Source organism: Malurus melanocephalus, unplaced genomic scaffold (assembly GCF_030028575.1).
Source record: "Malurus melanocephalus ecotype Western Australia unplaced genomic scaffold, MMel_1.1 scaffold_162, whole genome shotgun sequence".
Taxonomy (NCBI): Eukaryota; Metazoa; Chordata; class Aves; order Passeriformes; family Maluridae; genus Malurus; species Malurus melanocephalus.
Genome location: NW_026623394.1, coordinates 1,271,834 through 1,284,893, shown reverse-complemented (window position 1 = coordinate 1,284,893; position 13,060 = coordinate 1,271,834). Strand labels below are relative to the sequence as shown.

The 13,060-nt window shown below is 64.2% G+C and overlaps 1 protein-coding gene across 8 annotated transcripts in view; it reads right to left on the bottom strand.

Moving 5' to 3' along the window:
• Positions 1–8,693, bottom strand: part of MYO18A (myosin XVIIIA) — a 31,777-nt gene extending 23,084 nt beyond the window's left edge. For 4 of the 8 annotated variants that reach the window (XM_057371998.1, XM_057371999.1, XM_057372000.1 and 1 more), the window contains exons 1-2: positions 7,603–8,693; positions 648–683 (exon numbers count right to left, since the gene is read on the bottom strand). In XM_057371998.1, the coding sequence (XP_057227981.1) occupies positions 648–683; positions 7,603–8,610 (1,044 nt within the window). In that variant the 5' untranslated portion in view covers positions 8,611–8,693. The remainder of the gene's footprint in view (positions 1–647; positions 684–7,602) is intronic. The other 4 variants (XM_057372002.1, XM_057372004.1, XM_057372003.1 and 1 more) reach the window with 3 other exon arrangements.
• Positions 8,694–13,060: the final 4,367 nt, after the last annotated feature.

Genomic DNA, 13,060 nt, shown 5'->3' with positions numbered 1-13,060 from the left:
GAGCTGCAGCAGGGACGGGGCCGAGGGGAGCTGCCGGCGCATCGTCCACTGGACCCTGGCGAGGCCGAGAGACGGCGCTGAAGGCGAGAAGGGCTCAGCCCTGCCCCGCACACAGCACGGGAAGAGACGGAGGGGAGCGAGCAGGGGCGAAGCCGTGCCCAACCCTGCGGGCGCTGCTCGTGCTGCAGCCACCACTGCRGACAGCGGGGCAGCGAGTCCAGCGCAGTGCAGAGCAGGAAGGATGCTGGCCACRAGGCTGTGCTGCCAAAGCCCTGGGGTTTGGGGTCACTGCGCTGACCCGCTCTGAACTGTGAGCTCTTTGGCACGAGCCATGCATCCTGTCTACACCACCACTCTGCCCCTTCACGCCCCTGCCAGCCCCAGCTGTGCCACCTCCACTGAGGGCACGCTCCTGGCATGTCTGGGCTTCCCGTCACGGCCTCGCTGGGGAGGGGAGGGGAGAAGCACCCATCCCCGGCTGCCCTGGCACCCGCCGGCCCCGTGGCAGCCCACGGAGCAGGGTGGGATGGGGAAAGCCTTACGCTCCAGCACGAGGCGCGGGCGCAGACGCCAGCCCAGCGGCAGACAGAGGATGGCAGGGGGTCGCCGGTGGAGGCAGAGGGCTCCTGAGGACAGGGGTACAGTACCTGGCTGGGTGCCGAGGCTGAGGCAGCAGGGTCCAGCTAATGGCAGCAAGGAACGAGGAGAGAAAGAAGAGAAGGGGTGAGAGGCAGAGAGCAGAACCAGCGCCCTGACAAGCCACAGGGAGCCAGTACGGCTGTGATTCACACAGCACGGCCGGGACATCATCCACCCCGGCCACCACGCTGCGCCTGCGCCCCCGGGGGGATGCCCAAACCCACCAACAGCCCTGCTCATCCCTTCCCTGCTGCCAGTGTCACCCAGACATGGACCATCGGTTGGCAGCCAAACACATGGGGACGGTCCCCATGTGTAGAGCACACAGCACATCTGGGGCGGCCACATGCTGCCCACGCTTCCTCATCCCTGGGAAGGCGACACGCGAGCACCGACACCTCTGGAATTACAGAAGTGGTGAAGATCCTCTCCAGCCGGATCTGCGCCTCCTCGGATGGGCTCAGCAGGGACGCGGGGCCAGGGGAAGCAGGGCCAGGGGYAGCCTGGAGGCAGAGCACCGTTAGCTCCAGGCCACCTGCCCCACAGCCCTCACAGCCCTGGCACGTGGGCACCAGCAGGGCCACTGAAAAGGCTTTCCCAGCCCTGCAGCCCATCAGTGCCCAGCTGGGGTGGCTCTCAGGGTGAAGGCACAACTGGGTACCAGTGAGTACCCACAATGTCCAGGGACCTGGGTCCCTGCTCCTACACACCTGCTGGGGGGGCGCCGGGGCAGTTTTCACAGTGCTCGGCCGCTTCTCGCTGGTCTGCAGCTTCTTCTCCACACAAAACGGAGGAGAGACAAGGGGCAGCGTCATGAACTGGCCACAGCACCCACGAYTGCCCCAAAAAAGTGACCCCCCCCCAACACCACACAGCCCAAAACCACTGCAAACCATGCAGGTGARCTCACACCATGCTGCACTGGGGGCACAACTCGCCCCTGCCGTGCACACACCGGTACCTTGTGCCTCTCCAGGGCCGTGGGTTTCAGAGCAGACGCCTTTGCCGGCTCCGCTTTCCCTCCCGAAGGCTGAGCGGGCGGCTCGGGCTTGGCTTCAGCACCCGGGGACGGCTTTGCGTCCCCGCCGGCCGGCTCACGGGGCTTCTCCTGCCTGTCCCCCGGCCGGAGCCGCGGCCGGTGCTCCTTGGTTTTGCCCTTTGCCATGAGGGTTTTGAGCCCCTCCGAGATCTCATCCTTGGGCTCCGGCTTGGCACGGGCTGCAGGCACCGCGGCGGGGGGAGGTGGCGGGGCCGGGGGAGCCGGGACACCGGCACGGCCTGTTTCCTCCTTCCTTGGGGGCGGCACAGGCTCAGGAGATTTGGCATCTCGCCCCGGCTCCTTGGCGSTGGCAGGGTCCTCCCCCGGCAGGACTTTACGCACCACCTTGCGCACCACCCGCACCACCCTGCGGCGGGACAGCCCCTGGCCATCGTCCCCCTGCGCCTCGGTGGCCGGACCCTCCAGCCCGTTCACGGCCGCCCCGTTGACCACCGGCTCYGGGCTCTTCTCTCTCCCAGGAGGTGGCTCGGGGCTCTTCGCAGGTTCAGGGCTCTTCGTGGGTTCGGGGCTCTTCACAGGCTCAGGTTTTGGGAGCTCAGCTTTCGGGGGATCAGCTTTTGGGGGTTCAGCTTTCGGGGGYGCAGACGCCGCATCCTTGGGGCTCTCGGACTGCAGCCACAATGACAGCGGTGTGAGCGGAGGTCCAGCCTCCACTGCTGTTTGGGACACGGCGCTGCCCGGGGCTCTGCCCTGCCACGGAGCTCCCAGCCAGACCCCAGCATCCTTCCCCAGCCAACCTGCAGCCCCATGATGGATCCCAGGGCAGGGAGCAGCGGTGACCTCCCCACCACACACACAGTGACCCCACTGACCCTCAGGTGGCCAGCGTGGGAGTAAAACTCAGAGCTCAGGGCATCACTAAGCYCATGATCCTGCGTGGCATCCCCAAGCCCTGTCATAGGGGCTCTCCCCACCGAGGGTGAGCCAGCCCCATCCCCGAGAGCTCCACCCTGCCCGTGCCCTGTGACACTTACAGCCCCGTCCTCCTTCATGGGTCTTTTCACAGCTAAAGCTTTGTCCTCGTCCTTGACCTGAGGGTCAGACAAACAAGAGGAGCACGTTTCAGCCCACTGAGGGGCCTTGCTGCTGGAAAACCCACTGGGACCATCACTCTGTGCCAGCCCCAATTTGCAGCCCCTTGCAGGGACAAGGATGTGCGTCCCTCCAGGCTTCCCATCGTCCAAAAAAACGGGGGGAAGGGCAGAGATGCGCCCTGGTTATGGCAAACCCCAAAGGTGGGAGAGGAACACGCTCTGCCCGCCTGGCCTGGGCCCTCTCATCACGTGCAGCCAGCGAGGGAGCTGATTCAGAGTCCCAGCACTGCTCCTGCAGGACTCTGTCACTCTGCACGTCACCCCCCACCGCTGGTGTCACAGCACGTTTTAAGTGTCACCAGCTAATCTCTGCAGCAGCCGCACGTGGGACATGCCAGATCCCTGCTGACCCGGGGAAACCAGGGGCCTCTGTGGGGGTGGTGGGTGGCCAAACCCTGCCCCGAGCCGTGTCCCCGAGCGCCAGGACTCAGCTGTGGCACTGTGGTGGCAGCGTGGGGAGTGCCCCGTGGGTGACACAGCCTGTCCCACCATCACACAGCAGCTCCTGGGGGACATGTGGCACTGGGGGGGCTCACACCRTGTTAGGGGCTGCACTGGTCATTTGCAAAGCTGTTAGTGATGGTGTTAGTGATCACATGCAAGGCTGTGTTGGTGACCCCAGCCCTGGCCAAGCTCCCGGCTGCCCAGCACAGCCCCTGCCATGGCAGCACGGCGAGGCTGGGAGTGCTGCTCCAAACACAGCACTGGGCAGACTGGGGGAGCCGGTCAGCAACGTGACCCAAAGGTGGGGTGCAGGCAAACATGCGAGAGACACTTCCCTTCTGCTCCCAGAACGCAAACCGGGATGAGAACGCCATGGTGATGTCTCATGGAGCCGCAGCCCTGGCTGGGGAGAGAGGGAGAGGTGAGATGGGCTGGGGATGGCACACAGAATGCCAACCCTGGGTACGGGCACAGGCTGTTCCCCAGCTGGGACCCACAGGAATGGGGTCTGAGCCCATCCAGCCTTTCTCAGCACACAAACAGTGCCCACAGGAGAGGCTCCGGGGACAGGCAGGTGACYGGTCTGAGACCCAGCAAAACTCACTGTGCAAAAAAATCCCCTTTAGTCAGGCTGCAGGAGCGCGGCCCCACTCCCCCAGGCGGGCCAGCYCGCTGCGCTAAGCAAATGCCAGGGTGAGGGAAGGGATATTTTCTGCCCCGGCTCCCTGCTTCCCCTGACAGACAGGGTTTATTCTGAGCATGACCCCATGCCAGYGGCCAGGCAGCTCTGGTGGGACCTGCTGCCCTGGATGGCACCCACTGTCCAACTCCAGACTGTGCCTGGGGCTATCAGGGAGAAGCCCCCTCCCACAGCCAGGTGTGGCACCCGGCCACTAAACCAAGCCAGCAGTCCAGGAGGACACCCCTGAGGGGTCCCCCGTACCCCCCAGCTGTCACCACGGTGTGAATGCCAGTTTCTGGAGCACAGACTGAGCACGGGGCACTGGAGATGAACCCACACATGGGTCAGAGCCCCCAAACCCTCTGCCCACATTGCTCCCACCTCTGAGCAGCCTGGCACTGCCATGCATGTCTCCAGAGAGCACCGGCCACGAGGTCGCCACAACAAACACCCCCCGGCCACCAAAGCACCCCAGGGGTGGGCTCAGCCTCTCGATCCCCCAATCCCAACACCAGGACCGCCTCCCACGTGCCCCCCTCGTGCTCCCCAAGCCRTGTTGGCCAAGCCGGGGGTCCCCACCTTACCGGAGGGAGCCGGGAGCGGTGTTTCCGCCGGGGCGAGCACGGCACCGCACGGGAGAGGCACTAGTGGGGCGGCAGCCGGCAGCGGGGACAGCTGGGCTGATAGGGCCACCCTAAAAATAGCCGAGGAATGCGAGGGCCCCGCCGGCGCAGCAGCAGCCGGACGGAGAGCTGGGGGGGACACGCGGGCAGTGGGGCCTCGCCGCCACCGCCGTCACCGCCAGAGGAAGTGATGTGGGCTCTGCCGCGGGGGGAACTGCCCRGCCTCCGTCCACCCGCCCGGAGCGAGTGGGAAAGACACCCCCGAGCCGAGCGGAGCGCAGCTGTGGAGCTGGCGGTGCCAGGGAGGGCTCTGTGCCTCCAGGGATGGGGCTGCGCACTCCCGCACCCCGGGGCTCCTGGTGCCGTGCCAGGCGGTGCAACCCTGACACTTGTGGCTCCTCCTCTGGCTGTCCCGTGAACACAAGAGCCTCACCAAAATGTTCCTGGGGATGGATGGCACGCCAGCAGCCCACGGTAAAGGTGTTTTCATGTGGAAGTCCAAAATCTCCCTGGAAATAGTGGGAGTGGGGCAGCCGGAAAAGGGGCTGGGGATCGGGGGCCTCCCGTGTAGTGACAAAGGCATGGCCCACTGGGACCCCAGMTGGCAATGGAGCAGTACAGAGGGAGACAGATGTGCCCTGAGCAAACCAACATTGTCAGGGGAAGCAGGGCTCTGAGCCTGGCACACCCGCAGCACAAGGGACAGGCCACATCCAACACCCTTGGCAGGGCTGCCATAACACAGCCCAGCATGCCTGTGTCCCCAGGGTGTCCCCACGGTGTCCCCACAGTGTCCCCACAGTGTCCCCACAGTGTCCCCAGGTAGCACACGCACCTCCAGTGGGATGCCCAGCCCAGCTGTTTGGTGACAGCAGCATTTCTGCCTGGCCGGTGCATTCCTCTCATTTCTTTGCCAGGAAATCTGGCAGAGGTGCACTGGCCCATGGTTGACCCACTGGACACAAGCCCCTCCCAGGGGCTGGGACACTGCAGCAGCACCAACCCCTCGGTGAGAGAACCAAAAGAGCCAAACCAAGAAATTCTCAAGCACCGAAAAATGAYAAAAGTGTCTCTGATATGATGAGAGTCCCACACGCCCACCCTGGCAGGACACAGCACCCTGGGGACAGCGACCTACAGGGACCTGGGTGCCCATGGATGGTGGCACTCGAGGCTGGCCAGCATGGCTGCTGGATGCCTGTGGTCCTGCCCAAGCCCTGGAGTGGTCAGAGGCGTTTCTGGAATATTTCTGCTGGGCCGGCGCACACCTGGGCCGTGCCTGAGGAATTTCACCAGTAAATAAATAAATACGAGTGTGGAGCCGAGCCAGCCCTGCTGCCCCACACTGGGAGCGAGGTTGGGACACAGAGGGGGTTTCACCCCATCCCCAATGCCCGGCCACGCTCCCACCAGCTGGCCCCATCATGCCACAGCACTGACAATCTCCCAGGACACAGTAGGTGCTGTCCCTGTCCAGTCGGGTCCGTGGGGACAAGGAGACCCCCAAACCCTCAGCACAGACCCGAGAATGGGGTTAAACCCTCCCATGGTACACAGAGACCCCAGCACCACCCTGCTCCAGCCAGGGAAGGGCTTCCAGAGCAACAGCCCAAAATATGTCTATAATTTCCTGTTTCAAAAGGGATCATTTTTATTTAAATTAGGACCAGAAACATTCCAGGGAGCTTAGCGGGGCCTGGGGGAGAGCCGGGCCTCCCTGTGTGCCAGCACCTTGTGTGAGGGACCCTCAGCTACACCCAGCACCCCAGCCTGGGCTCCCCAGGACCAGCAAAGCCACAGCGTGTCACCTGTGGGAGGAACAGGAGGCATCCTGAGCCGGGTGCCGCGGTGGCAACCCTGGAACACGGTCACCGCCAGCCCTCTGGCCGGCTCCCACCGSCTGATGCCGTCAAACCACACCGTGTTCCGGCACAGGACTGCACGCTGCAGCCTCTCCCATGCAGCCCCAAGGGCACCGGCGCCTCCTCTCCCCCTTCCCAGCGCAGCCCCGCGCTCCTGGAAGGCACAAGCGTCTCGCTGCCCCCGTGTGCCGGCATCCGGCCGTGCCCTGCGCCCACGAGGGGTTATCTAACCCACGCGGGGTTATCCGGCAGCATCGCCCGGTGACACCCGCAGGGCTCCGGGGAGGAGCTGCGGGAAAGCCACGGCTCTGGCTCGGCTCAGACTCCACCCCGCGCTGCCGGAATCCGCTCGAGGAGCGCATGGAGCACCGTGGCCACCCTCGCCCCATGCTGGCCACCAGCGCCTCGCTCAGTGTGCTCTCTCCCCTGCAGGCACAGGCACCCTCCTGCCCTAAGGAAGGCTTAAAAATACACCAAACAAATCCAGTTACACGCTAAACCACGCCACGCTGCCGCACCCCCTGCCACCATGGGAGGGGATCCAGCCCTGCAGGGGTGCTGGCCGGCCAGGATGCTGGTTAGCCCGCGGCAGGGTCAGCAGTGCCGGGCAGCAGGCGTGAGGGATGTGGGTCACCCAGCCATTAAGTTTCTATTTATACGACAGCAGCAGCAGCCGCGGACACAGGGCTGCGCACGCCGGCAGCAGCTCCCGGTTCCTGGCACGCTGTGCGCCTGCCCCGCTCCCMGGGGAGGATCCCAGCGGGGGAGGCCAGTGTGGGCAGTGGAGCAGGCAGTGTCCTTCTGCAAAGTAGCCTTYGGAATTTCCTGGCAGCGAGGAGCAAAGCTCCCTTCTCAGCTGGACTGTGCTCTGTCAGCAAAGAGATGGGGTCAGGCTTCCCACAGGCAACGCAGAGCTGGGGTCTCGTGCAGCACCTCTGGCAGGAGGAAGACCCAACTCAACAGCACCCTAAGCACCTCAGGGGACAAAACCGACCGGTGACGATTCACAAGACCTGATGCATCACTGCTGCATCTCARGCACAGCCTCCCACTCCTCCCTATGCATCACTCCTGGCAGGAGCAGMCCCAGCACCCGCTGTTTCCCACGGCCCCTGCCAGCCCAAACACCCCCACGAGGACGCTGGCTCTGGCAGAGCCCAGGCCCGGCAGTGCCCGTGGAGRGGACAGCGTTACTCACATCCCAGGCAGCACGGCGTGTCCCCTGGCCGCCCCGCAGCCAGCAGCGGCTCAGCTCGCTCAGCTCCAGGATGGGCTGCACCTTCAGCTGCACCGTCTCCCCCGACTGCCGGATCATCTCCACGATCTCGTCCCGGGATTTGTTCTCCACGTTCCGCCCGTTGATCTCCACCAGTCGGTCACCCGGCACCAAGCCCAAGGCCAAGTCTTTGGTGCCGGCTCCGGGCTCGGCAAAGTGCACGACGCGCCGGTACACCTGCCCGTCGGGGCCCCGGTCCAGCATGGTGGTGCGGCGCAGCGAGAAGCCGAAATCGCCGGTGTTGCGCCTCTGCAGCTCCAGCTGCCGTGGGGTGGGGGGCTGGGGGGGCACCAGAGCAGGCAGCCGCAGCTCGGCAGGGAACCTCTTGCCGACGAGCTCCGGCACCCGGCTGCGCTGGGAGGTGGCGGGACGGGCGCAGGGCTGGACGGGAGGGACCCCCTGCTTGTCGAGCAGGGTCTCCAGCATGCGCACCTCCACCTGTGGGGAGGGAGCTGCCGAGTGCTCCGAGGGCGTGGAGGTCTCAGAGGTGCTCTCATCCCGGCTTTTCTGGGAGAAGGAGAAGCGTTTGACAATCACCTGGGAGTTCTGCTTGGCCAAAGAGCCRAACTTGGCTGCCCGCTGCAGCACCGAGCCCTTGAAATTGGTATCGTCCGCCTTGAGGTCGTCGCTGGAGCTGGCCGTGCTCAGGTGGCCCGAGTCCAAGATGATGCTGCCCCGATTGCTGTCCGAGTCGATATCTGTGAGGTGCAGCTCGGAGCCACTGGCCACTTTAATGGGGATGGGGTTGGAGATCTCCAGGCGGGTTTTGGAGTCCCGCTTGGAGGCACGGTTGAGGTTGAAGAAGCCCCGGCGCATGCTCATCTCCTCCAGGCTCTTGAGTTCAGCTGCCGACATCCGCTCCTTTTTCTCCTTCTTCTTCTCCTTGCGGGCCCCATCCTTCTCTTTGTCCTTCTTCATCAGATTGAACATGGTGGAGGGCGGGTCGGGGTGCTCTCGCCCCCACGGCAGAGCACTGGGTTGGGGCGCTGGTCACGGCACGGCCGCCTGTGCACAAGGACAGACAGGGACAGTACCATTAGAGAGCAGCACGGCCAACACCCAGCCATCGCTCTCCATCCACCCCACTGGTCACCCAAGTGGCCACCCCCAGCCTGTGGACCAAATCCCAGTATTCCCACCCTCCCTGGGGACTGCAGGACCACAGAGCTGAGGCTGCCCCAGTTGTTGTATCCTCGCCCTGGCTGGGCACCAAGCCCCATGGACGCAAAAATGGTGACCCTGCACACCCAGAAGTGCCCCAAAAGAAGCCCGGAAGCCTGGCAGTGCTTGGCACCAGGGCTGACTGCAGGCAAGACCCTCAGCAGCTCAGGAGCTCTTTTGGAGCACCACGGGTGGGCAGGGAAGAAAATATCTCGGTGGCTTTCGCAGCAGTTACCGCTGGCATGGAGACTCCCCGGGGTAAAACCCCCCATTCCATCCAGCCACCAGCATCCTGCCCGCTGTTCAAAAGCCCCTTGTTGAGAGAACAGAGGCCTTTCTGCTGCTCATCCTGGCTCTGGCCACCACAAACCACAGGGACGGCCACAGGCAGTATCCCCACCAGGGAGGAGCCGGAAACAAGACCCGGAGCGAAGGTTGCTCTAATAAACAGGAACCTGTAAAATCATATCCCTCCCAACACTGATAAGTGTCTAATTTTAGCCAGGGCGACACAGAGGCTCGTGACGCCGCYGGCGACCTCCAGGAACAGTCGCTCTTTCATTCGGGCATCCCGCGTGGAGCGGGGGGAGCACCCGGCTTCCAGGGGGAAAACCACGGCCGGGCAGAAAACTCAGCTCCCTCCTGGAAAACCCCACATGCACCCCGAGTCTGGGGACACCCAGAGCCYGGGGRCACCCACAGAYCCACCCTGCACGGGGTGCTGGRGGAYTCCTCYGCCCCTGGGGTAAGTGGTAGCCCCTCCCCAGCCTCCATCGAGCGCTTGGGCTGCGGATAAACAACTCCAAAGTGGAGCAGGCGGCTGGCAGCGCCCGCGGGACGGGCTGACAGCTATATATAACAGCGCAGGAAACTGCACAGGAACTTCACCTCRGCACAAAGGACAACAGGAAAGCTCCCCACGTTGGAAGCATCTGCTTTAGAGCTTTTTGATGGGTGTGGAGATGAGGTTGGGCGGCTGTAGGGATGGGCAGCGCTGCCCATGGTGGCTCTGCCTGGGGCGCCTGGATGTGCTGTGCTGTGCTAAGCTGCACCTTGGCTCTGGCACAGCATCAGTGCTGCATCACCATCACTGCCTGGACCATCTCCCTGMAAGAACACATGGTCTCCACTGCCCTTGAGCACACCCAGTGGGACACGGGAAACCCGTTTTCCCCTTGGCAAAACTGTATAGGGATAGCAGGGAACTCCCTGAACCTCGCTGCCCCTCGGGGCTGGGACGGGACCACACGTGCCCAGGAGAGGCCTGGCCACAGGGCAGGTGAGGACAGAGCTCTGCAGGCCATGGCACAGTGCTGGCCCCGGGCTGCTGAGGCACTGAGGGGAAGCAGCCCGAGGGACAAGGTCAGGCTTGCAGCTCCAAGGCTCCTGCCCATGGCCAGCAGGGCTGCCACAGCTCTGCCCACATCACCCAGCCCCAGGGCTCTGGCTGCTCTGCCCTCCCTGCAGCACCTGGGGCCGTACCCGGACCCACAGCAGGACTTGTGAAGGGCAGGACCCCAAAACACAGGAACACAACCCAGTTCCTTTCTCCTCTCCCAGAACTACTGCCTGTGGGGTGATCACTGAGATGGGGACAGCACAGGTCCTTCTCACGCCCCACAGCAGTGCTGCCGCAAAGAGCCCAGGGCCTGAGCACAATGGCAGGCAGGGAACCACCTGCACCCATTCCTGTCCCCCGTGTGACCATGTCACCGGCACCACAGCTGCCTGGGCATCCCTRAAGCTGTAGGAAGGGCTGCACCCCCAGCAGCACCCCATGGCAGGGAGGTGGCTGCTGGGACCCTGGGGAGCAGAGCTACTTGCCGGGCAGGTGCTGGTGAGAGCCGTGGAGCCAGGAGACAGGCGGCCAGCGCGCTCTTTGTCCTCGGTGGTTTCTCTCCCGGCGCACAGGCTGCCTCCCAAGCCTTTGTACGCTCAACAAAAAGGGGGAACAGCGTTTCCCAGCCGCATCGCTAATCAGGCAGTGCTGGCGGCCACCGCCGCAGCCACGTGTGCCCCACTCAGGGCCACAATAGGCAGCAGTGGGGCAGGGACACAGGACTTTTGTGGGGTAAGGGGTAAGGACTGCAGCATTCCCCCCTGCACAGGTGTCCCCMGACCATGCGAATGTCGTTGTGGTTTGTTCCCTTGTCCCCAACAAGGCTCCCACCGCGGGGTTGCCGGATGGGTGCAGCCCGATGCCGTGAGCAGGAGGMGGCTGCCGAGCGTCTCCTCGCTTCTGATTCAGACCTTTCCCTGACTCAGCCCGGGCTCACCCCGGGACTCCCCTTGGCCAGGCATGTTTGGGGCAGCAGCATGTGTGAGCRGTGACAGAGAAGGGAGAGGCACCCCCTGGCACCGGCTGCGCTCTGGGATCGCACGCGAGGATGCTGCTGTGACATGGGCTGGTGAAAGATGAGCGTGTCACCTTGGAAGGGCCAGATGGCAGAAAGGGAGACGCATATCAACGCTCCCCAAGCCRAAAGTCCTTCCCGAGCCACCCAAGCAGGAGCTGGATGCACCTTCCCGCCTGTCCCCCCACCAGAGCCAGGAGCCCCTGTGTCCCTGTCAGGGCGCTGGGGAGTTCCAGGCAGCAAGGAAGGCGTTCACTGAAACTCGCAGCCACTCCTTCCCTGCTCCAGACGCAATCTCGTCCGACACGCTCCCGCGCAGGGACCTGCATGGCAAGTTTCACGGTCGCCTGCCTTCCCTGCTCTGCTCCGAAGSCAGCAGTAGGGCTGTGATCCCACACCGCTTTGGCACAGGAAGGRGTGGCTGTCCCCTCCTTGGGTACCCCATGCCCAGGCTGTGCCCAGCCCGGAAGGGATGATGCCGTGCCAGGGAGCGGGAGCTGCTGGCAGTGATTCCGAGCAGCCAGGCCAGCTCCCACTCAGAGCTGACCTGCATGATGGCTCCTTGCTGGACACAAGCTTTCCACAGAACAAGGAAATTTAGGGGCTTTCCAAATCCCTCTGCAATGCCTTTCCTTACAGGCAACGCTGGAATGTGTCAAGAGGAAAACAATCCCGGATATACCTGAGTCACAGCTGGGATGTGCCACCCGGCTGATCCCAAAGCAGGATTTCAGGCCCTTCTGCTGCAGGAACCCCACGTCCAACAGCAAAGGGGACCCAGACTGGTTGTCAGGAGTCACCCCAAACCAGGAGAGTGCATGGTGCAAGCATCTGCCTCACCCCAAAGCCAGGGACTGACACAGCTCAAGAGGTCCTACAGGGCAGACTTGGAGGTAGTGGGGTGGGATCCTGGCTGGGCTGCCAGGTGGGAGATGGTTCCATGACCAGCTTGGGGGGAACAGGTGGGKTGCAGCCCCCTCAGCACAGAGGACACGCCTCCCTCATCGCCCTTTTTCAGCCCCAAATTCACAGCCTCACGCCCTGCATGGCYCAGCCCACGACAAAGGTGAAGGGTTGAGCCACAGCTTGTCAGCGGGCAAAGTCCAGGGCTGGTGCAGGTGCTGTGAGAATGCTCAGCTCTGACTGGGATGGAGGAGTGGGTGGGGGTCCCCCAGCGCCAGAGTGCCCGCGCCAGCCTTGGGGTGTAGGAACACACTGCCGTGTGCCCACACTTTCCTATAATTGCCCTAAGTTTAGCTCTCGTTGACCAGACAATTTGCATCTCACAGGCCGGCTGGAAACCACACGGTTTATGGACGCGCGTCCCAGCCCTCGCCCGGTGCTCCATATATTCCTCTCCGGGAAAATTAACAGGCTCTGGGGCAGCCACAGCCCCAAGAGCCCCCACCACCCCCAGCACAGCAGCTCGCTGAGTGCCACCCACCCCTGTCACTCCAAGRTGCCTCAGGTGGCCCCGGCAGCGATGCGGTTAGCGGCGAGCCGTGCTAATGGCTTTGGATGCGGTTCCCCGGCGGTGTGGGGAAGGCCCAGGCCAGCGGGCGCTCCCTGGCCCCGGGGAGCCCCGCAGCGGGTGCCGGAGAACCCAGCACGGAGCACCTGACGCGGGGCATCCCGCAGGGGGACACCGCCCACACMAACACACCCGCGCAAGGTGACACACACATGCCAACACGCACACGCGTGACACCGGGGGCTGCACAAGGCGAGAGCGGGCCATGCGCGCACCCGCACCCCGCAGCCGGGGGGCGGCACCGGGGGGGCCCGCACCCACCCACCGACACCCACCCACCCACGGCGGTTGTGCAGCGCCGCGGGGGCACGGGCACGGCTCGGCTCGGCTCGGC